Raw genomic sequence first — 24,859 nt, forward strand, 5'->3', positions numbered from 1 at the left:
GAAATAATTAGAATAAAGGTAATTCTGAAACTGTGGTACTTCCGTGTAAGATTGTTACAATTATTTGTTGTGAGGCGATACTGTAAAGACAATAAAAATAATATGTATGTTTCGGAGTCTATTATTATACTTTCTATAAATACTAGTTCCATTATCTAAAACAGAATCATCACTTAGACAAACCTTTTCAGTACGAACGATATCACTATATTACTGAGAAGATTTGGAGATTATTTTTTGTAAATCTTTGAATAGTGGGCTGGTACCAAATTTTTGAAAGATAGCTGATGTCACTCCTCTTTTCAAAATAGGTAATAAAAACTGTCCCGGTAATTATTGGCCCATTAGTCTTATATCATTTCTTAGAAAAATTTTGGAAATTTGATAAAAGATATTTTTCAAAACCATTTAACAAAACTTTGAAATTTTTTGGATAGTCGACATGGTTTCACTAAAGGGAAATCCTGCCTTACAAAGATTCTGACATGCTTTTAAGAGGTAACTACTCAGTTAGGTAAGAGTAATAGTGCAGAACTGGCGTATCTGGATTTTCAAAAACCATTTGAGAAGGTGCCACATAAAAGGCTTATAAAAATTGTATCTATAGGTGTGGAGGACACGTTAACTGATTAAATAAAAAATAACTAGATAGAAGAAAGTAGAGGGTTGTTACAAATGGAGCTCAGTCAAAATGGATTGATGTCACAAGTGGGATATCTCATGGCTCTGTCCTAGGACCTTTGCTCTTTTTGATATACATCAATAGCATAGATGGAGTAATAGTCAATAAATTACTGAAATACAGGGTTGCAGACTATTTAATATGGATAAAGTATTAAAGAGGAAGAGGAATGGCTTTAACTGTAAAATGCGAGTTACATCCTAATAATGACGATAAACCTACTTGAAGTAAAAATGTATTCTCAAGACGGCTGGTATGGGTATTAAAACTTTAATTAAATAAAGTACAGAACAACGTTTCGATCTCCTTAGGTCATCTTCATGTCAACTTGTTAAATAGTTTGTCCCGGATCAGTACAGAATTAGTTTATTTTTTTGTTATTGTATATTGTGGGACGTGTGGTTAAGTTAACCTATATATATGTACCTTGGACAACAAATGGAACACAGAGGTAGAAAGTATGGGACCGTTGGTATAAACAATTATAATGAACTTCAAGGTCATTACTATACATATATAAGAATATATACAGGTTGCTTGAAATTTTTTCATGTAACATTTTATTAAGATGAGTTTTATATGATTATACATTCGCCAGTATTTATTATCATCGCATCCGGTCTTATTTAGTGATATATGTATGTACATATGTACGTCTGTGTGCCTTTTGTTTTTGCCTTTTAAATTGTGAATGCGTTTTATTTCATTTTTAACATAACGACAAACGTGACAATATGTATCGCATATAGAAGTGGATATCATAACTAAGTCACATGTGTTTTTTTTAACATGGAGAAAAGGGAGATTGATTTACTTTTTTCTCATTTTAAAAAGCACCGACTTTGTATTTTCATTTGTGCTTGATTTTTGGATATGGCCCACTCCTATGAGAAAAAAACAAACAAAAACTAAAGTGAAGTTTATAATTTTAAAGTAATTATTTTCTGTATACGATTATATATTTATTTACCATCATTCCAAAATTTATTCTAAGACGATCGTGTTAAGATATGTCTAACTGATGGCAAGCGATATTCTTTAAAATACACAGTTTTTCGTATCTTAGATTCAGTAAGTCAAGAACTTTCACATAACAATGAACTTAATATGTATTTTTTATCTGAAACTATCCGGTTGTTTAGAAGTACGTTGTCCATATTTAATATTGGACCAATTTCCTCGAACTAGTTTCCTTTGACGTCATTCCATTTGCTATCACTGGGTTGTTATTAACGTGTTTAGTTGAAATGTGAGACTTCTTTTCTTGTCCTTAAAATAGTGAAGCATGGAACATATGTACTACGTTAGGCACGTGTCAAATGAGCCCTTGTTATCAATGTCTCTATGACAACGTCATAGGTTTCCGCCTATTGTCTCCCAACACCCGGGCTCCGTTTTCTCTTCCGTCGAGCTCGTTCACTCTTCCGTCGCAGTACACTTTCAGGGAAAACCCTGGCCATTTTATATAGCTCCACCATACGGTGGTTAGAACCCACAAAAGATATTTTGTCATGTGCGATTAATCTAGTTATTGGATCATTTGGAGTCACAGTTTTAAAGGAAATGTACCAGGAAGATGCGTGAAGAAAGTGGTGAGCCAATAATCTTTCTTGCTAATTTAAATTTAATTTTTAGAATTATTTCGTGGCATACTTGTACAGTGTTAACTTGTTTATTCTAAACCGTTGGTAAAAACAGAACCGTATACTGGAGTCATTAGTTATTCTATATGCCCTCCGCTAGTACAAGGGTAAGTCTACGGATTTACAACGCCAAAATTAGGAGTTCGATTCTCCGCGGTGGGTTCAGCAGATAGCTCGATGTGGCTCTGCTATACGAAAACACACACAACAGTTATTATATGTTCGCACGATGTGTGTGTGTATTTTTCTTATAGCAAGGCCACAAAGGGCTATCTGCTCAGCCCACCGAGGGGAATCGAACCCCTGATTTTAGCGTTGTAAATCCGGAGACATAACGCTGTACTAGCGGGGGGCTGTTCGTACGATGCGAAAAGATTTTACTTTGCAACTTTACTTCTTTTCTTTTATTTATTTAAAGAAATTCTATTTTGAAGCATCCATATTGGTTCAGACGCTTGATACTTTTTGTTGAAATATTTACACAAAACTCGATTGCGTTTTTAAAAAAATCGCAGTTATAATAAATGTTTATGTACTGTTCGCGTATAGACTTAAAAAATTATTTGTATTTAGTCCATGCATATAGAGCAAGTTGATTCGAACAGAAGAGTTTGGTTTGTTTTGAATTTCGCGCAAAGCTACAAGAAAGCTATCTGTGCTAGCCGTCCCTAATTTAGCAGTGTAAGACTAGAGGGAAGGCAGCTAGCCACCACCACCCACCGCCAACTACTGGGCTACTCTTTTACCAACAAATAATTGGATTGACCGTTACATTATAACGCCCCCACGGCTGAAAGGGCGAACATGTTTGGTGTGACGAGAGCAGAAGAGAAACGTTCCAAAAATATTATCCTAAACACTTTCCATCTTGGTTACGACGTTTAAATACGATATACAGATTCAAAAGCGTTGCAACGAGAGTGTAGTTGAGGGAGTTAAAGTTATTCCAAAATATGAACATGTTTTAATTGAAAGTAAAATATATTACAGATTCTTTTACTTTATCGGTGTTACCATACACATATACTTCATATAAAATAATGTACAACTAAATATAAAAACTGAGGCACTGTGGTACATTGCTTGATTTGTTTCTTTACTGATTACCATAATAAAAAAATTCTACATACTAAATCTGTACGAATTTCTACATGTCTATTTTAAGATTCCAGACCTTAAAAAGCAAAAAAAAAAAAAGTATCTGCCTTGTTATATTATTAATATAATGTGTTGTTGTTGTTGTTTTTGTATGAAAATCTTGCAACGAAATTAACATAAATCTAAAGTTTATTATATATTTAAAATGTTCCAGTAATAGCATGTTTTATTTGCTCATTATTCAGCACATCAATGAGCTGTTCGTGCTATGCTCACCGCAAGTATTATCGAAGCCCTATATTTAGAATTTTAAACCCACAAACTATTGAGCCGCTGTTTCGCTTGTACTATAGCATAACTTAAATAAATAATGGAGATCAAATTAGCAACGAACTTATGAGATTAAGTAGAGATTGTTAGATTAGAACTTTTATGCTTATAAAGCTACCCTATGGATGGATTAAATACGAAGTAATAAAAGTGATTTAATGATTCAGTACACAAAAAATAAGCAAAGGTAAGCTCTTATCTCACTATTTAGAAGTAAGACCATCCTAGTTTTTCAATGATGCCCGAAACTCGTTAAGTATTTGTGTTACAATTGCAAATAAGTTTAACAGAGAAGGTACTCAATTGATGGCTCGCTGTATTCTAATCATTATAAGTTCTTGCTTTATGCCCTTCCAATGCGGGTAAAATAAATTAGTTATTTGAATTATTGAGCTAATTTTCAGTTCTGATCTATGCAGGTAGCTTGTTTTAATCAGAAGTTAATAATAAGTTGTTTCTGTACACCCAGGCTCTATATTATATTACATATAGAGTTCAAACGTATAGCTGAACATTAATATGAAAAGCAAAATAAAAATGGTTTTGATAACCTAATTATGTTTTGCTATTTATCATTAATAATGGAAAATAAGATTATAAAAAAGAAATGATGCCCACTCTAATATCTGAGATATCATTATAACCACTTTCCATCAGTTCCACGTACGTTCGTACTTGTCTCTGCCAGACTTACTGTTATAACGAATCTTGTTTTATTGTTATTATTGTTTTCCGCAGTTTCTCAAAGTGCCAATTTTCTGCGTGTCAAAAAAAGTTTGAGGATTTTAGTAATTGGGGAGATAGCTGGAAAATAACTTAATAACAAACCTAGAAAACTTCGGGAGAAAAATATTTATAAAGTTTCATTGGAACTATGCAACAGAACACGTGTTTATGAAGTAATAAATCACGAACCCCCAAATGAAAAGTCGTTACAGACTGACTTGTCGCCTGGTCTTTTCCTGCTTCCTCCTTCTAAGAAAAAAAAACCAAAAAAACTACATGCCAATAAATTTACTAATGAATATAATGATTGTACTGGGCCATAAATAAACTAGAAATAAATATTCGAATTTCTACAGTCTGGCACGTTTAACGATCATAACAAGAAGAATATTAAGAGCCTACTAGGAACAAATGTAAAATATATAGTATTATAAACGCTTGAATTATCTTATTGCTCGTACAGAATTAATTATTTAGTTTAGAAGAATATTCTCAAAATAACTCGTTTTTTCTTGATTTGTTCAGCACCCTTTAAGAAAAAGGTTTAACTTAATTTCATACTGGAAAAACCTTCCTAAACAATTCTAGATATATTGTAAAGTCTAAATATAGTGTTTTATACAGCCAAGATGTATTAACGCTAAATTCCCACCTGTTTATCTATTAACCATAATATCATAACTAAACACCTTTATAGATCTAAAACTTTCGGCGTTAAATTTTCTAATAATGCTTTACACCTGTGAAGAATTTTACACCTATTTATCAACCAATCAGAAGATGTAAATGAAAACTGATACTTTCATTCAAACTCTGTTTCTACCTCACAACTTTTTTTTGTGAACGTGGAGACTTTTTGAAATAAAGTCAAATTTTGAGGGAGTTATAGTTATTTTAGTAACATTTTAAAAAGTGTATTGCAGAGACAAAAAGTGTTTTAGTGTGTAAGGGCTTAGATTAGTAACACTTCACTCTAAATTTATCACTTTAATATAAACAGTCAACAACTTTACTACATTGTCATTCTATAGAAGTGGGGTATATTCCCAAATAAAAACAACTAAATACAGATGTAAACAGCTAGTATCTTGACGCTCAATTTAGTTTGACCATTAAACCAGCTAATTAAAATCTTGACTAATAATACAATGAATATTATTTCAAAATAACCCAATAAATAATATACTGCAAGAGGAACAGTGATGTTTACATTAATCTGAGCAGTTTTTGAAGCTAAATATTTTCTTCAGTATGTGTCGAAGTTAACCGTTTACATTAATATTAGAGTCGAACAAGACCAACAGCTGAATGTTATACTGCAGTACATGTTATTATGAACCGTGTATCATCATGACCAAAAGTTGTCTTGTTGGTCTAGAACTAATGTGTTCATAAACATGTGAATACAAAGTGCTGTAATAAAAATAAATTATAAATAAAATATTACATTCTGGTTAACCATTTTTATTTGACTCTAACTGACATACATACAGATCAGTTTATCAGATTGTTTGTTATGTCAAGCTTATCACCAACTTTGTGGAATACCAAAAAATATTTTCAGTGTATCTTTTGAATCATTGTTTCTATCTTTATTACATTAAATAATAGTATAGTAAACCTTTTCTTAAACATTTTATGTTGAATTGAAATAAGTTATAAGAAAAATTCAGAATGTATATAAAATGTTCACATTTTCTAACAGAGCAATTTTGTTTCAAGTTACATGTAATGTGTTTAACGTTTTCTTTCGTTAGCTAATATTCTGCTTCTTGCCATAAGTATTTAAATACGTAAACATCCATCTATACCAGGGTTTGATAACGTTTGTGACATTTCAACGATTTGTGGCTGCTTTTTCGTGCTGAAACAAAAAATGATCTTTTTATATAAAGCGTACCACTGGATGTCACTGCATGAAACGTAATTTTTATCCATAACATAAAGAAAATCGATTATGTTTTTTGCAATTTTTCTGAGAGTTGTATGGCTCAAATTCTCAAAGAAAACTTCTATAATTTGTAATTACAACATACTTGCAACGTGAAGAGAAAATTAAACGGAGCAGGTGCTCTCTTTAAGTAGCATAAGCAAACCTTTTTTTTTAGGGAGGAGGTATGTTTGTTTGTTTTTAGTTTCGCGCAAAGCTACACGAGGGCTATCTGTGCTAGCCGACCCTAATTTAGCAGTGTAAGACTAGAGATAAGGCAGGTAGCTACCACCACCCACCGCCAACTCTTTTACCAACGAATAGTTTACCGTCACATTATAATGTTCCCATGGCTGAAAGGAGGAACTTGTTTGGTGTGAAGGGGATTCGAACCAGTAACCTTCGGATTACAAGTCGAGTGCCTTAACCACCTGGACATGCCGAGCCCTGGGAAGTATGAACTTTAACGGTAGACTATAGGGCCTATTACTTACCTTTCATACAGATAAGTTAAAAGAACGATAAGAGTCAAACAGATCATATGTTACTTCTATTCAGTTGGTCTTATAAACACTTTTAGAATCCAAAACTAAATAGTGCATTATTGTGTATTACCACAGTTTGTTTGTTTTCAGTAAAGATCTACAAGTTCCTGTGTTCCATTCATTTCAAAGATGAGTCTTTTATCTGCTTAATAGTTCGTACCAGTACAATACTGGTTGAAGGTAATCACTATACTACCGTAGGTTTGATATGTTAGATCGCAAGATGTACGTTGCATACTTGACACATCAGATTTGGAAATTCATGTCCTCTTAGTGAAATCCACACTCCTGCACCTAAATATTTTAACCCGATTCACCACGTCCAAAAGAGCATAACGATTTTATTTTGTTACTTGACGTATGAAAACAGAAAAATAAACTACTGGAACTGTAATGTATACTTATGTGACACATATTATTCACAGTAAAACATGAAAAATAAATAAATCGCTGCGGAAATTCAAATCCTTAATTCTAGCGTTGTAGATTCTGCAGCTTACCACTGACAAAGAATCGTAGATTTTTAACTTTCGCACTAATATCAAGAAATACATATTTGGGGTTGAAGTTAGCTTGTAGTATTTAATCTAAAACAGTAGGTAAAGTAAAATTGTGGTGACAATACGATTTATAATTGTACAAATTGTTTTGGAATTTCGCACAAAGCTACTCGAGGGCTATCTGTGCTAGCCGTCCCTAATTTTGCAGTGTAAGACTAGAGGGAAGGCAACTAGTCATCACCACCCACCGCTAACTCTGGGGCTACTCTTTTACCAACGAATAGTGGGATTGACCGTCACATTATACGCCCCCACGGCTGGGAGGGCGAGCATGTTTAGCGCGACCCTAAGGATTACGAGTCGCACGCCTTACGCGCTTGGCCATGCCAGGCCCGATTTATAATTAAAACAAATCTGAAGATATTTCAGTTACGACCACCAGAGTAATACTAAATTTGGAGGGAGTGAATAGTGACGAACTCTTTTACCCCCTCCCCGACTGAACAGCTAATTACCAAATTGGACATTTAATATAGTTACTGCGTTTACTAATTAATATGAAATTCAGTGTATAAGGTATATTACTGTAAAATATCAGTGTATGCAAAGTCAGAGAGCTTTCAGTTAATTAAAAAAATTTAGTTTACATAAAGTGCTCTATAGGTGGCATGATTACAGTCATATCGATCCACACTTAATTACATAAATACGGGTAATAATTTGCATTTGAGATAAATGAGCACTACACTCTATGCACATGATATAAGGGATCGAAGACCCCGCAAGATTGCGCCACTGGTTAGTTTTAACATTGTTTACAACCGCTCTGAATAACGCTTAAATCATCTGGTTAGTACAGATCAGTCAGTGACTGAGATTTTAGGTTTGTCCCTTGCTAGTACAGCGGTAAATCTACGGATTTAAACGCTAAAATCAGGGGCTCGATTCCCGTCGGTGGGCTCAGCAGATAGCCCAATGTGGCTTTGATATAAGAAAAACACACAAACACGCTTTTAGATTTAAATTAATATGCCGAATAAAACTGCAAAAATAATAGTTCTTAAAGCACTTATCGGTTTTTAAACTATACAGACATTTTAAATATAATATTTTGAACCTTGAAGTAATTAACATATAATAATAAAATCCAAAAATTAATTATTACTTATTTTGCACAAACAGCATTTTGTTTTAACTCTGTGAACTTAAGCGAACAATAATAGTAAACCTTAGCGTTATGTTACTTATTGTTGAGTATGTTTAAGAGAAAAGGTTTGCTTTAAATAATAGAATATCTTCCGTGAAAATTCCCCCCCCACACACACACACCAAACATGCTCACCCTTTCAGCTGTGGGGGCATTATAATGTTTCAGTCAATCCCATTGTTCGTTGGTAAAAGAGTAGCTCAATATTTGACGGTAGGTGATGATGACTAGCTGCCTTCCCTCTAGCCGTACACTGATAACTCAGGGACGGCGTGTAGATTTGCGCGAAATTAAATGAAACAAACAAGTTATCGGTAAAATCGAGTCCCAGTAAGAATGGTATAACTTATGATATTTGGTTTATTTATCTAGTTATATTTGGTAACTTATAGTTAAGATATGTATGCTTCATGAATTATATATGTGGTGTATGTACTAAGGTATGCTTGCTAACTTATGGTTGATTCATGTACGTTTGATAACTTATGGTTGAGTATATTCGTTGGTATGCTTGCTAACTTATGGCTGACATGTGTACAGCGTTTGATGTACTAGAGTTAAAGTTACAATATTGTGTATCATGGCGTACGGTACACATTAAATTACCTGCTCTAATGTCAAACTTAACCTTTAGCTTTCTGCCATATGACATGGCAAGAGAATCAACTTAAACACAATTATGTTTATTTCATACTTTAGACATTGTTAAATAACCAAAAATTTAAATCCATTCGTGTTAGATAAATATGTTATGCGCTATTGACTGAAGTGAGATCGTTTCGTGAATCAGAGTATGACGGGTAACTTTTTCCATGACAGCATCTTACCTTTAAAATATGCGAGTATTTTAAATGTTTAGAATTTGAAAAGTAATTACATTTGCTTTAGAAATGCTTTTATTTCTCTCGGTATATCTTTTTTACAGTGAATTAAGTAATATCCTTTCTAGTCTTTCCGCTATATTACTCGATAAGCCAGAAGGCTTAAAATGCGGCCCGGCATGGCCAAACGCGTAAGGCGCGCGACTCGTAATTCAAGGGTCGCGGGTTCGCGCCCACGTCGCGCCAAACATGCTCGCCCTCCCAGCCGTGGGAGCGTTATAATGTTACGGTCAATCCCACTTTTCGTTGGTAAAAGAGTAGCCCAAGAGTTGGCGGTGGGTGGTGATGACTAGCTGCCTTCCCTCTGGTCTTACACTGCTAAATTAGGGACGGCTAGCACAGATAGCCCTCGTGTAGCTTAACGTGAAATTCCAAAACAAACAAATAAAGGCTTAAAATGCAAAATCTCTTGTTTCGATACCCGCGGTGAGAAGAGTAGAGTTAGCCCGTTGTGTAACTTTGCGCTTAGCAACAAACAGTCTTTTTATAACAGCAACTCCTACAAACAGTATTTGCTAGACCTGGACTAATCATATATATTTTTTGTTGATAGTTTGAGTTAATACGAGTTATTATTATTAGTAGGAAATCTAGCTTATAAAGATATCACCCACAATAAAACTGATAGTAATGTAAAGTCCGGTCGTTGAAGTGTAGACACGAAACGAGAATTGTTAATTGCATAATGTAAGGTCATTTTGGCTGTGGTAAAGAGGCTGAAATTTTTGTTGATAATGTCGTAACGCGAGGTTCAAAGATGCGTGGACACCCAAAAGGGAATTAATAGTAACACGAGATTGAATGTGACAGGGAATGTATTTACATTAAATGTAACATCAAAATTCAATATGTAAAAAATTTAATAAAATTTGACTTTTTTTTTTATCCCTGCTAACATCTGTATATTGAATGTGAAGATGATACAGACCTAAAATTATATAAATATAACTGTTTTTACGAATAAACTCGAGTATAACAAACTCTTTCGTTATAGTTAAGCGATTTTTTAATTAACCGTGAAACAAATGCAGAAACCCATAAACTTGCACACTTTTTTTTCTTTATTACAAGGTTATCGTGAAATAATTTTGAATAAGAAAATTGTTTTAAACATAATGTTGGTTATTCCAAATAGAAACATTTTGAAAGCTGTATCGATTGAGTTTAAAGTTCGTAAAAGTTGCCTTGGTTTTAATAACGGATTTTACATATTTCAGCTACGCAGATTTCGAAAATAATATTCATTATATTTCTATCCCGTAAGGAAGTTTAATTAATTTGAAAGTAAAAACTCTTACTTGGATCAAATTATTATTTGGTTTACCACAACTAACATTTTTTATTCTAATGCTTGGGTTCTAGAACGACCAATAATGCTTCACATGGCGATTGGTCTTGAGAAATCTATAATATAGCCAGCATTTGTTAATGTTTTTAGCACAATAAAATGTGACCCGATTTCATTGAAAATTATTCACTTTTGTATAAAAAAATCTATATAAAATGAAAAATGGATAGTATTTTCGGATTCAGCGTATATGTAAATTCTCTCTTTCTCTCTCGGGATTTGGGTAATCATATGTACCCTGGAGGGTCAGGTGCGCTTTGACGTGTTCCTCCTTCGTTTACTTATATGATCATGCAGTGTTGGTTGGTATGGTTACTGCTTTAGGGTTAGGGTTGAATTTCTCCGACACTTTTCAGGGCAATATCCATGTACTAGTGTTATACATTTATAGATATTATTTGCCCTATCAGTAGAAAGTCTAGTTTGATGGTGGCCTTTTTTTTTTCATCCTTTATATATATATTTTTTTCACTTATTTATTTTTATGTTTAAAATACATATTGATCAGGGAGAGATGTTTAGGACTATCTTGTAGGACTATTATGTATGAAATACCTGTCTAGTTCGCATAATAATTAATTTTTCATTCACTTTTTTATTAAAAGACGTTATTGTACTGTGTAGGAATCTATCTGCTGTGGTCGGTATGTTTGAATATTTGTGTATGACATAAGATGATGTGATTGTGGGAACTCTGTATACTGTTGTGAGGAGTGTGTTTTGTATTGTTTGTAGCTTGGTTTTTATTATCTTGTCACTTACGTTAATCCAAACTGGAGCTGCATAATCAATTACTGGTCTAATGTATGTTTTGTAAATTTTTAGTATGCTGTCTGTTGATGTTCCACTGTTCTTGCCAGTTAGACTCCTAGCACAGTTAGTTTTTCGCCAGACTTTACTTTTAATATATGTAAATTATTGTAGGACATATGAAACTTTTATCTTTTAACCCAGTGTCACAATAAATATTTAAATAATTTTGATGAAAAAATAGAACTGGAATTTTCAACGTATCACACATAAGCCAAAGGGTCAGATCAAAGGTTTAGATTTTACCGACTTAATTTTGAACTACTGACCAGAGAAAAGATAGCCAGCCAGAAACACATCCGCCATCAAAAAGCTTTTTTCGGATTATTGAACCGAATAACGCAGCCATGACTGAAATTGCGAAGAATATCTTGAACCACGGCTCCTTTGATACGCAGCCAGACACGCTCACCATTATGTATCGCTGGTAGTTTAACGTATAAATATTAAATTCAAATGAAATTAATCAAATGTAGAAAAGTACAATAATAACCCACGGAAAGAAACAAACATACAATAGTCTCTGCAGTTTCTGTTCCTAACAATCTAAAACATTCTGTTTTTGTATTTGTTTGTGTGTTTTTTGAAATGAACCAATTGGAAGACACGATATTTTTTTAAAGAATTATTTCTTTATCATGCTCTATAATGACATTATTAAATTTAGTACAGGTGTGTCTCAATTGAGAAACAATCTCTGTGTATGATGGAGGTAAAATTATCATCAAGACACAAAACTTGCACATCAGATGTACTGAACAATACCTTGCTTCCGTAGGTCAGATCATTTCAACATTGTAAATAAGTCTAATAAACAGCGTACGATCTAGATTCTAGAATGAACAGCATTTGTAATATAGAAGATGCCGAGAAGAAGAAAAAAGAAAAAAATCGTGTCATCTCATTCCTCCTTATCAATGAATATCTTAAGTATTCGATAAATTAGACAAACAACAAAAAATAAGATTACAACTACGCAGGCATATTTCCTTATGTCAAAGGTGTCTCTGAAAATGTAAAAAGAATATCCAAACAACGGCTTTAATTTAGAAGCCTCAACACAATATATCGCAATTAATATACATTAAACCACCTAAAAGAGAGAGAAGAAAGCATTTACAATATCCTTTGTGAACTTGGACTTCAATACAATGAAGAACAAAAGAAACACAAAAGGTCAGAATTCTGTGTACAGTTGACATACGGTACTTTGTAATGCCAATTTATCTGCAAAGCCTTTCATTATAGAAGATTATAGAACTAAATGGAATAAAACAGTAAGATGTACAGAAGAGAAGAATAAAAAGCTTTTATATCAAATTAATTGACATTCAGCCAACGCTACATAGACATCAGAAAACCTGGATGCCCCATTTCCAAACCATTCATATAGTTAATTGAAGTATCATTGATGTGAGAGCCTGAATAACTAATTAGTAGGCCTGCGCTTATTATAATATACCTAGGCTCCTTCTACCGCATATATACTCTCCTTCTCAGTACTCTTGAATACAGCAGCAGATAAACAGCCGTAATGTCGGATAAAAACTGTTTTGTAATTAGTATTTAATGAACAAATTAATTATTGAATAATTAGTAATTACACTTAAGTGACTGTGTAAGTTAATACGCGTTACAACAATTCTTAGTTGTACTTTGGATCATAACTAATCTGTAATAGATCTCTTGCTGCTTGTATTATAAACATACCCTTGTCAACTAAGCCTCGGGTAACAACTTTCATGAGTTTGTTTTATGTTTAAACAAAGCGTTATACAGGCAGACGCCTAAGTCTTAAATATTCATGCCACCACTATACATTTCCAACCTCAACTCTTTGCAACAAAATAAAACAGTGCTTTGCCGTGAAATAATTTCTAACTGTATACTATTGTTTGTTTTGGAATTTCGCACAGAGCTACTCGAGGGCTATCTGCGTTAGCCGTCCTTAATTTAGCAATGTAAGACTAGAGGAAAGGCAGCTAGTCATCACTACTCTCCCAGGAGCAACTCTTGGGCTACTCTTTTACCAACGAATAGTGGGATTGACCGTCACATTATAACGCCTCCACGGCTGAAAGAGCCAGCATATTTGTTGCGACCGGGATTCGTCCCTCAGATTACGAGTCGAACGCCTTAACCCACCTGGCCATGCCGGGCCCTGTATTCTCTTATGTGGGAGCTTTACATTTTATGCGTTTATGCCTCTGAATTGTAAATTTGATATTATTGTTTGGTGCCACAATTTGAATGTTACGAAATAAAACCTTTTTGGTTTTCACAACTTTATGCATACTAAGTCTTATGGCTTTAAGAAAAAATTTAAATAATAAGTATTAATTTACATATATTTTATAACTTTCCTTTTTGTGATTATTTTCATTAAAAGTATTGGATGAATTTTCAAAGGAATATGCTTCAGTTAACATTCACGGTCAACTAACTTTGCAACGGATTTATTGTTATAGATTTATTTTAACATCTAGACCAAATATTGTCTAGATATCACAGCGTTGTCTGTAAATTTGTAAAACTATTGTAAATAAATCATTATTGTGATAATATCCGTTACTATAAACTGTATTGTTGTTGGATAGTAAAATATATTTGTGTTAAAAAAGAAAATTGTGTACATCAGTCTTGTTGGTAAATATCAAAAATGTAATACATGTTAACGTTAAATTAAGTTCTAAATTCAAATTCAAATTTCCGGTTATTTGAAATTGTAACACGGCTTGGTTTTTGGAATTTCGCGCAAAGCTATATGAGGGTTATCTGCGCTAGCCGTCTCTAATTTATCAGTATAAGACAAGAGGGAAGGCAGCTAGTCAACATCACTCTTGAACTACTCTTTTGCCAACGAATAGTGGGATTGACTGTAACATTATAACGCCCCCACGGCAGAAAGGGCAAGCATAGTTGATGTGATGTGGATGCGAAACCGCGAGCCTCAGATTGCGACTCGAGTGCTCTAACCACTGGCCATGCTGGGCCCGTTATAATACGTAACATAATAAATCATAGACTCGTCCGAGGTAAATTATAATACGTAACAAGTTAACATTCATTACAATAATATTTGTCATCACGTTAACTGAGTGAATGTGATATGCCTAGAGCAAATTTGAAATTATTTCATATATTTATTTTATAAAACCAAAGCTACGTAATGGACAATTCGTGTTGTGTCTACTGTGGGGATGAAGTCTAAGATTTCAGTGTTATAATATAATTAGTCGGAAAAGTAACAGTTTTAACAAAAGGGGGCGTGTTTATTTTGTTCATCATAAAGTACACAATGGACTATTTGCACTTGATTCATCGCGAGAAGTCGAACCCCAGATAGTAAGTTGTAAGCATACGTATGACTAGCGTCAGCGTTCTCTTATATAATATGAATTATCACCCACATTTACAAGTAAAATTATAGAACACCTGGAAAGGAGATAATATGCGGGTCAAACAGTATAAACCCAGTGGGAACCAAAATTGTATTTGTTTTCAAATATTATCAAACTACCTCCTGTTTTTATGTTTTAACATAAGTGTTCTGTAGGTTTATCTTTATTCAACGCTTATCTATTTCTGTTTGTTGAATTTTGCGCAAGAGATCACAATGGCTACCTGAACCATCCATCTCTCGTTTTGAAGTAAAATAGTAGAGAGAAGGCCATCACTCACAGACAATTTTTGTCAAAATTAATGGTGGGATTTGACTATCTCTTATAACGCACCCATGGCCCAGAGTGTGGAGTGCAATTTTATACTTGAGGTTACAGGTCGCAACACTGAACCTCAGTTCTAATCCCATCATCCCTAACCACTGTGTGGTGCTCAGCAATTGACTAACGGAGACACGTTGTGTAGTGCCTGTAATGGAAATAAGGGCTTACGATAAGGACCTAACAGAAATTTCAACATATTTTAATACATTTGTGAAAATACTTTTCGTGGGACACTGTATAATTAGTCAAAAGTTTATTATCAAATAAGGTTTTCTTATTTTCGATAAATATAGTGAAAACAAATTATTGGTTTTGACGAAAAAATAATGTTAACTTTCAGTTAATGTTATTTCTAAACGCGTCTCAAATACATATCTAGTCCGATATTTGGGTTATTTGTAAACTATGCTGGCTTGCTTATGCTTAATACGGAACGACGGAAAGCACTATTCGTGATGACGGTGCTAACAAGTAAATACATTATGTACTAAGTATATTGTTATAGGCGTAATCAAAACTTTTTAATGTGAGTCATGCAATTTAATTGGGATTTTAGAGATATCTACGTGTAGAAGTTTTTCTGAACTAAACGCAAACAAGATCAGATTTAACTATACAACAGATGAATCTGTTTTGAATCAGTTATTTGTGTGATCACACATTACATAAATCCAGTTTGTTAAACAAACTTTTCTGTCTTCTATCGCCATATCTCAAACATGTTTGCATGTTTTTCATATGACCATTTTTTCAGTACTTCTCTTTGTATTTTAAGACATCCATTTTCACTTTTACGGCATTTATTGAATAATTTAACATTTTAACCTTATCAATGTTGGTAGTACATGTTTCCAATCAAATGATATGTCAGGAGAACTCCATAATTACCCCATTGCTACAGATTCCATAATGTTTCAGTGTGTCATCAGAACCTAAGAGCTGTAAAAAATAAGGCCCTGGTTTGTTGTAAGCACTTCTATTCGACATACAACTTAAACTATTGAAAACATTTTTCAATGCAGCAGTTTATAATATTTTATCGTTCTGGAGCGTTTCACATCTAACATATAAGGTTGATGTTTTCGACGATGAAACCATGATTTTTGCAAAATTCGCCAGACTGTTCTGAGAATGACAACGCTTCCATCCATGTGCAATGCGTTACACTTTTCTTATGACTTAGGCCTAAAGTAAAAATAACATTATACAGCTTTAACATTTTTGCCATTCGTTCTTTTTTGTGTCAATGTGCAACGTTATTAACAACAATTGTGAAATTTAGCACGTAAAACGTTAAGAGACATATATAGATATTTATATACTAGCGAAAGTAACCGGCTTCACTTTGGTCATAAAGCTTCATACTATTATTATAGATTTACACTTCGAAGCAGGGCGCTTTTCTAATTTTTACTTCCAATATAATAATAAAACAATAGGTCTAAAAAATACATCGTATTAACAATAGATTTTTCCTCATACACTCCTCCCAGTTTGCCCATTTGGGATTCAGAATTAGGGGTGTGTAAAAACAGCATTTGAAGAGTACTCAGTTTATTGCACTAATCTCATATTGAAAAAGGAATGTTCACCATAATTTTGAATTTACTTTATATATTAACATGAAATGCATCAAACTATTAGTAAAAGTGTACAATTCTGTTACACACAAAAAAATCAGAGGTGTTATAAATACAGTTACACTCAAGATATGTGTGTGAATTAATGATGTGATTTAATGCTTCAGACTCTGATAAGCTGGAATGCTAATTTATTTATGCCCATGCAAAGGATAAGAATACTTTCATTCATTGTGCAAAATGAATATTGTCTTTGTATAACCACTAGAACCTCCAGTAAATATTTAGTTTTTTTTCAGTATCTTTGTAGGTTGTATTTGGTATTTACTCTTCTCTATCACTGCAGGGTAAAGTTAATTGTTAATAATTCTGATATCAAATACATAATACCATGTTGAATGGCAATCTATAAAAAGGTGTCACGCTCTTTGGCATCCTACCTTGCACATTGGGTTAAACTAACTTTTTAACTTTTTATGTTAGTCATTTTTTGTCAGAATTTATACAAAACCTGATTCTATTATACATTGGTAAAGGTGGTTATAGCCATTTATATCAAGAACATTGCAGATAATAGATATTTGTCAATCATCTATTACAGGTTTGGGTATTTTCTGCATACCAACTACCACAACTGAATTTAAGAAAGTCATTCAGAATTAAATCCATGAAAAGGATGGCACAAGTGAGAGTTAATTATTTCTGGTAATACCCTCATTGGAAAAAAAAAGCATTGTTACTGAAATCGTATTTATTAATGAAAATATTACTTGTGCCATTTCTATTGGTGCTATTTTTACATGTATTATAATTTTAAGAGATGTTATTATACATGCCATTTTTTCAAATGCCATTACTACTGTACACCTTGGAATTGTATCATATAACATTATAAGAAACTTATGAACAGACAGGATGCTTTCAAAAACTACCTTATGAAGGATTTATATTCCAAATTGTAAGATGAATAGTTAGGATTATCACTCATTGTTTGAGCATTTATTTTTACTTTTACTTTTAATCAAAAAGTTGTTTTTTACATTCATGTATGTACACATTATACTCATATCATGTTTCACTGTCAGTAGTAAATAGAGAAATTATGTATGATGTTTTTAACAGAGAATCACACACTTGACTGATATTTGGTGTTTTTATTTATCTTGTGTTACTTTGATTTACTACTGTATACCTAGGTGGTAGAGATTATACTTCAGCAAATTTGTAATTAAATCTAACTAAAAACTTTTTTAAACTACTTGAATAACTTAGAACATATTCAGTGTAAAATGAAGAACCAGGAATGATTGTTTAAATTAAAGTTGATGTATCATTTTTATAGACAAATGATTGATATAAATGTATAAAACATACTTAAAAGGTGTAAAATACTCTATGATGCCATCAAAATTTACCATTTTAAGTGAAAATTACTAACATTTTTTAATGGGCATCCATCTCTTCAACATGGCTTTGCTACTCATTTCCTTACTTTCCCAAAAGCAGCACCATCCTTTATAAATTTCTGCCTATGTCACTTTATAGCCAAATAAAAATATATCCCATGGATAAAATGATTTACATAAGGGTGTGTGAAGTATGTTCTTCCTGACTTTTTGTAGGAAAAAAGCATATTGTAAAACTAAACATTATTCTAGAGTTGTTCAAAGAAATGATTTAAAAATGTTATTAATTTTTTTTAACTCAGAAGCTGATGATCCTATGAGAATATCATGGCAAGTAATTGGAGGTAATACCAACAACAACTGTTTGGTGTGGGAAGAGGACCGTCCCTATGTTTCTGGTATAGCTGTGAAAGCTGGGACCTTGGATGCTTTGATAGATCTTCTAGTCAGCTCCTTTTGTAAGTTGTGTGGATGCTTTGATAGACCTTCTAGTCAGCATTTTTTTGTAAGTTGTATGGATGCTTTGATAAACCTTCTAGTCAGCTCATTTTGTAAGTTGTATGGATGCTTTGATAGACCTTCTAGTCAGCTCCTTTTGTAAGTTGTATGGATGCTTTGATAGACCTTCTAGTTAGCTCCTTTTGTAAGTTGTATGGATGCTTTGATAGACCTTCTAGTCAGCTCCTTTTGTAAGTTGTGTGGATGCTTTGACAGACCTTCTAGTCAGCTCCTTTAGTCAGTAAGTTGTATGGATGCTTTGATAGACCTTCTAGTCAGCTCCTTTCAGCTCCTTTTGTAAGTTGTATGGATGCTTTGATAACCTTCTAGTCCTTCTAGTCAGCTCCTTTTGTTGTAAGTTGTATGGATGCTTTGATAGACCTTCTAGTTAGCTCCTTTTGTAAGTTGTATGGATGCTTTGATAGACCTTCTAGTCAGCTCCTTTTGTAAGTTGTATGGATGCTTTGATAAACCTTCTAGTCAGCTCCTTTTGTAAGTTGTATGGATGCTTTGATAGACCTTCTAGTCAGCTCCTTTTAAGTTGTATGGATGCTTTGATAGACCTTCTAGTCAGCTCCTTTTAAGTTGTATGGATGCTTTGATAGACCTTCTAGTCAGCTCCTTTTGTAAGTTGTATGAAAAAATTGTTTTAATACTTTTAATTCTCTAATTAAATTTCTATATTAAGTGAAATATTCAATCACATAAAAATTCTATCGTTGTTAATATTAAAAATTATAGGTGTAAATGAAAGTGATTCTTCATTTCAGAATATTATTTCTTGACATATCTGTACTAAACCATTTTATGCTCACTGATTTCTGCCCTACATTTCATTATAAATAATACTATAACATCACTCATCCATGAACCATCTCATTATTAATAAGATATTCTCCCTACCAACAAAAAACCTTGCTCCTACTTACATGTGCCACATGGGTTTTTTGATTCTTTATAGCTTCATAGATCACTCTTTTCATCAGTAATCTTATGTCCATGATGTCATTAATTTTACATACTTTATGTGCATTCTTGATAATGTTTTTGCACTTTACAACTTCTCATTTGGAAAGTTTGACTTGTAATTTCTTTATGCTTTTGAGAACATTAATTTAGCCTTTTATTGAGAATAAAACATAGTTCAAACAGTAATACTTCTTTTATTGGAATCCATTTTTTTTTCAACTTCTGTCTGTGTCCATATTATTTGTGAGAAGCCAGCTAGAGTCAGCAAGCTTTCTTCATTATTTGTGAGAAGCCAGCTAGAGTCAGCAAGCTTTCTTCATTATTTGTGAGAAGCCAGCTAGAGTCAGCAAGCTTTCTTCATTATTTGTGAGAAGCCAGCTAGAGTCAGCAAGCTTTCTTCATTATTTGTGAGAAGCCAGCTAGAGTCAGCAAGCTTTCTTCATTATTTGTGAGAAGCCAGCTAGAGTCAGTAAGCTTTCTTCATTATTTGTGAGAAGCCAGCTAGAGTCAGCAAGCTTTCTTCATTATTTGTGAGAAGCCAGCTAGAGTCAGCAAGCTTTCTTCATTATTTGTGAGAAGCCAGCTAGAGTCAGCAAGCTTTCTTCACTGCCTTGACTTATCTTATAGATACTCATTATTCTTTCTTTTGACATTCATATCACCAGAATGTTTCTCGATTCCAACAGGCTAGTTCAACTCTCTTGTTGGGCCACAGTCTAATTTTGCTCATTTTGAACTTCTTATCCACATGCAGTTCTTCTGTAGGCAAATACAATCTACAACTGCTCCAGGATCTTCTCCCCGTTTTTTCATTTCCAGTAAGTGAAGATTCGGTCTTTTGTACATAAACAGGAAGTTTTGTTTCAGATACTTGCATACTTATCTTTTTCTAAGATTGTTTTCTTTAGAAGTATTTTTCTATCCAATCTTTGTTTCCTTTAATGTATATTTCTTGTGCTTTTCAGTCTTATTCAAGTGGAGATTTTGAATCAAGAAGGCTCACCGTAACCTCTTCAGAAAGAAGATCAATCCATGTTCTCTTGGATTTTACTTAAAAGCTTATATTTGACTTATTTGAAATATCTTAAACTTGCTTCAGTTTCTGATTATCCATTGTTTTGTGTTGGAAAACTTCAATAACTCTCTGAAGCTTATTTTTTAAATTTTATTAATAACAAATTTTGATATCCAAATGTAAATCTTTATAATCCCCTTCAAGTAGACTTATGAATATTTCTCTATTTCTTCCATGACAATGACATATATGAGGTGTGATCAAAAAGTTCTAAGACTTCACTTTTATTCTGAAGAATAGTGCACATGCATCAGTATTATATGCTATCCCTTCAAAGTAATCTCCTCCAGCTGATACACACTTGTTCCAACGTTCCTGTTATTATCGGAAGCAATGTTGAAAATCTTCAACTATTATGTGACTAAGTTCTGCTTTCAGATTATTGTGGATAGTTGGAATGTTATCAAATCTCTTTCCTTTCAACTTAATTTTGATTTTTGTGAACAGAAAAAAGATCACACAGTGCAAGATTGGGAAAATACAGGGGGTGTTGTATCACAGGAATGCTTTTTACTGCCAAAAAATTCTTAAACAGACACATCAGTTTGTGAAGGTGCATTGTCATAATGAAGAAACCAGTGACAATTCTCTCACAGCTTGAAGCAGTTTTTTCTAACTTTCTCCCTTAAGCAAAGTAAGACCTCTTTATAAAAGGCCTGGTTAACTGTCTGATTAACACGGGTATATGGTGTGAAGAAATGGGTTGTTCATGGGATAGAACACTATTTGTTCATTGTATACACCTCAGTGAAGCTCACTGCCTCTGTACAGGTGCCTGTAACAGAAAAAGTCTTAGAACTTTTTAATCAAACCATATATATATATCTGTGTATGTTTAGAGTGTGGTAATCTTAGGTACACAGATTTTCCCTAAGAGTAATTTCCACAGAATAGGAAGATGTTCAGTAGAAGGTGTTTTTAGAGCAAGTCTAAATTATTTAAATTTGAACAAAGAAAAAGATATGACAAAATGTGTAGCAAAAAAGAAACAACATTTATTCCATATATAAAAACAACCAACATTAAGACAAGTACATGAGAGACAATGCTTTCACTGGAGATCTAATCTGTTAAATATTCTTAGAACTGTTGCCATTAATGTGAGATTCATTAGAAATTTGAAGAACTTTTCAAGACTGAGAAAACATGCAGATCATATACATAAAATAACAATGCTATCTACCTCTGGTGTGTGTGTTTCCGATGTGATCGTTGGTCATTACTGTTGAAAATAAAGAAGGTTAAATCTATAGTGTATTAGCTGATATGCCAGTGGAAAGATCACAGTCCATATTTACATAGTAATTTCAACCTTAAATACTTTTCTCCCATGAGAAAGTGTATGTTATACTACAAGTGGCTGATCCAGAGTTTTAAACAAAGGGGAATTAAACGTGAATTGTGCCTGCATACCACAAGAGCTCCTTTTGTTTTATTACTTGCTTTTTAATGGTTGTGTGCTTATTTGATACTTCATCATGTTCACAAAGATTATTTACTGCTATATGGATGATTGGTTTCAGACCTGTATCAGAGGAGCAACTGTAATAAAATTTTCTTCAGTTAAAGACTGCTGTCATACAATTTCTGCTTCCTGAATACATATACCAGTTGAATAAGCTTTTTTTGAAGTCTCCACGTTGCTCTACTCAAATAATTATCTCTGTAGTAGTTGTTCTTGTCAATATATTAGATTCAGCTAATATTGGGTTGAGGAATAATTCACGAGCGTTTTTTCAAGTTAAACAAATATATTCATAAATGAAACGCTTTCGCAAAATATTTCATGTCATTTGGTAGATAATTTTTTGCTCTAATAGATGGTGCATTTGATTTTCATATGTCTTTAATTTTTGCTTTCATTTTCAGCTCATTAAATGGAATGTCAAGTGGACAAAATCGAGCATTTTCGACACCTTCTGCTTTTCGCATTTAATTTCTTGCAATTTAGTTTCAAACAATGCATAGTATATACCTAGGTATTACATGAAATAAAGTATCATAATAAATGTTTTGGGTGTAATGTGTTCATGCATTGAAGTATTGTATAGTCTTGCATGTAATGCTTGAATGAAATTATTTAAAAACGCTCACAAATTATTCCTCAACCTAATACATAAATATTCTTATTTTTTTGGTTTGGACAGCTTGTTCATTTTGCCATTACCTTGATATTCTCCAGATATTATTTCTCTCTTGAGGATATTGTCTTTTATATGAAAGTTTGTTCTCCTTGCATAAGTTTTTGCAAAACTGTGAGAGCACATGGATTTTTCTGTTAATCTGGATCATTCACTGTACTAGGTTATGCTATTTGCCCAACAGTGGTCTCTTTAACCTTGGTGTTAGCTGCCATAAACCTTCATCATTTTCCCTGGCATTCTTTATTTGACAACTATGGAAGTCATTTTCACATTTAAATGTGCCATATTTAGCTTGCCTTTTGACTTAGACTTGCTTTCATACTACCTTGAAAGTTTATTGGTCTAAGGAAAAATATTTTATTGGTGGTTTCAGAACAGCCATTTCCTTTGCTTTCCACTCAGCAACTGGCAGACTTTTTTAACTGTTTTTGGGCAGAGACTTTCTACCTACTCAAGAATGCTGCTCCGTTGAACCCTTTTGGTCTTCTTTCATTTGGATACTTCAATATCACTTGTTCACACCATTCTAAGCTGAAACATTATGTTGCTTTTCCCATATATGGTCCTTTTTTATTTAAAATTTTCTTTGCCTTGAATGATTTATACTTATTCCCTGACAGTTTCTTTCAATTATGGAACTGAGTGGTCTGAGAAAGTGCTCAATTTGTATTTCATTTTCTTTATTTCTACTAGGATATGTAGATTTTGGTCTCAACAAACTACTATGCTTGGTTAAGACTGTTCATTATTGTCTTATTAAAAACCAAGACATTTTTTGGAGAGTTTCTCACCTCTTTATCCAAAGAATCCCTGTTAGTATGGCAAACTTTTAGTTGTTATACTTACTCAGTAGTTGCCCCCTGCTAGTCTATGGATTTACAATGCTAAAATAAGGGGTTCGATTCCCCTCGGTGGGCTCAGCAGATAGCCCAATGTGGCTTTGCTATAAGAAAACACACATACTAAATAGTTCAGCTAATTCATCCATAAGGTGGGAAATTTTAGTGTGAGATATACTTTTTTTTCCTTTTTGTAATATAATATTTACCACATGTTGATGTTTTTGGTTATGGGGTCTTGTTGTAGATGGAGAACATTCACATCCTTTTATTTGCATAATCTTGCAATTTCATCATTATCTATGTTCTGTATACTTTTGTATGATGGTGCCCTTTCATTTTTCTTATGATGATCTCGGGTAGTAATATGTATTGGGTTTAAAATCTACATTTTGGTATTACTTTTATGATGAAATTCAAAATGAGCATTTACCTCTCCATGGGAAAAATTAATTTCCACTCGCCCAAACTTCATCAAAACATCTGTAGCAAAGAGTATGGTACTGTCACACAAATGAGTTAAGACAAAGACTGCTGATTGGTGGAGAAAATCTTTTGAAACTATGAGTTTATTCTTGAATATATAACATCACAAAATTACAAAGAAAGCTTATTTTAATACACTATTGTAATGTGAAAATTAGCAATGAAAGTGAAAAAATGGTTTGAATCAAGACTTGATTGAGTGTGATTTGATTTGATTTTTTTGCAGTACCAGTAGGTGGCCTAGAAGAAGAAAACAATGATTTTCCACATGTTTTCCTTTTAATGCATCAGTGGTTTGTTTCATCCAAGGAACTTGCAAAACATCTCACTGACTTATATCCTTTTAGCAGTTTTGTATGAGCTAGAATTCTAAGTAGAAATATTTTTTGTATCTGATAAGTTACAATAATAAATGTCTCAGAAATGCTATTTCAGTT

General features: G+C 33.1%; 1 protein-coding gene across 16 annotated transcripts in view; it reads left to right on the forward strand.

Annotated features, from left to right (window-relative positions):
- LOC143251995 (ras guanyl-releasing protein 3-like) overlaps positions 1-24,859 on the forward strand; it is a 123,762-nt gene that overhangs the window by 43,718 nt on the left and 55,185 nt on the right. For 7 of the 16 annotated variants that reach the window (XM_076503484.1, XM_076503485.1, XM_076503477.1 and 4 more), the window contains 2 exons: positions 18,714-18,869; positions 24,649-24,757. In XM_076503484.1, coding sequence (XP_076359599.1) covers positions 18,714-18,869; positions 24,649-24,757 — 265 coding nt within the window. Of the gene's footprint in view, positions 1-1,949; positions 2,275-17,606; positions 17,711-18,713; positions 18,917-19,522; positions 19,536-24,648; positions 24,758-24,859 lie in introns of those variants that run through there. The other 9 variants (XM_076503474.1, XM_076503476.1, XM_076503475.1 and 6 more) reach the window with 9 other exon arrangements.

This window comes from Tachypleus tridentatus, chromosome 6 (assembly GCF_004210375.1).
Source record: "Tachypleus tridentatus isolate NWPU-2018 chromosome 6, ASM421037v1, whole genome shotgun sequence".
NCBI classification, from domain to species: Eukaryota; Metazoa; Arthropoda; class Merostomata; order Xiphosura; family Limulidae; genus Tachypleus; species Tachypleus tridentatus.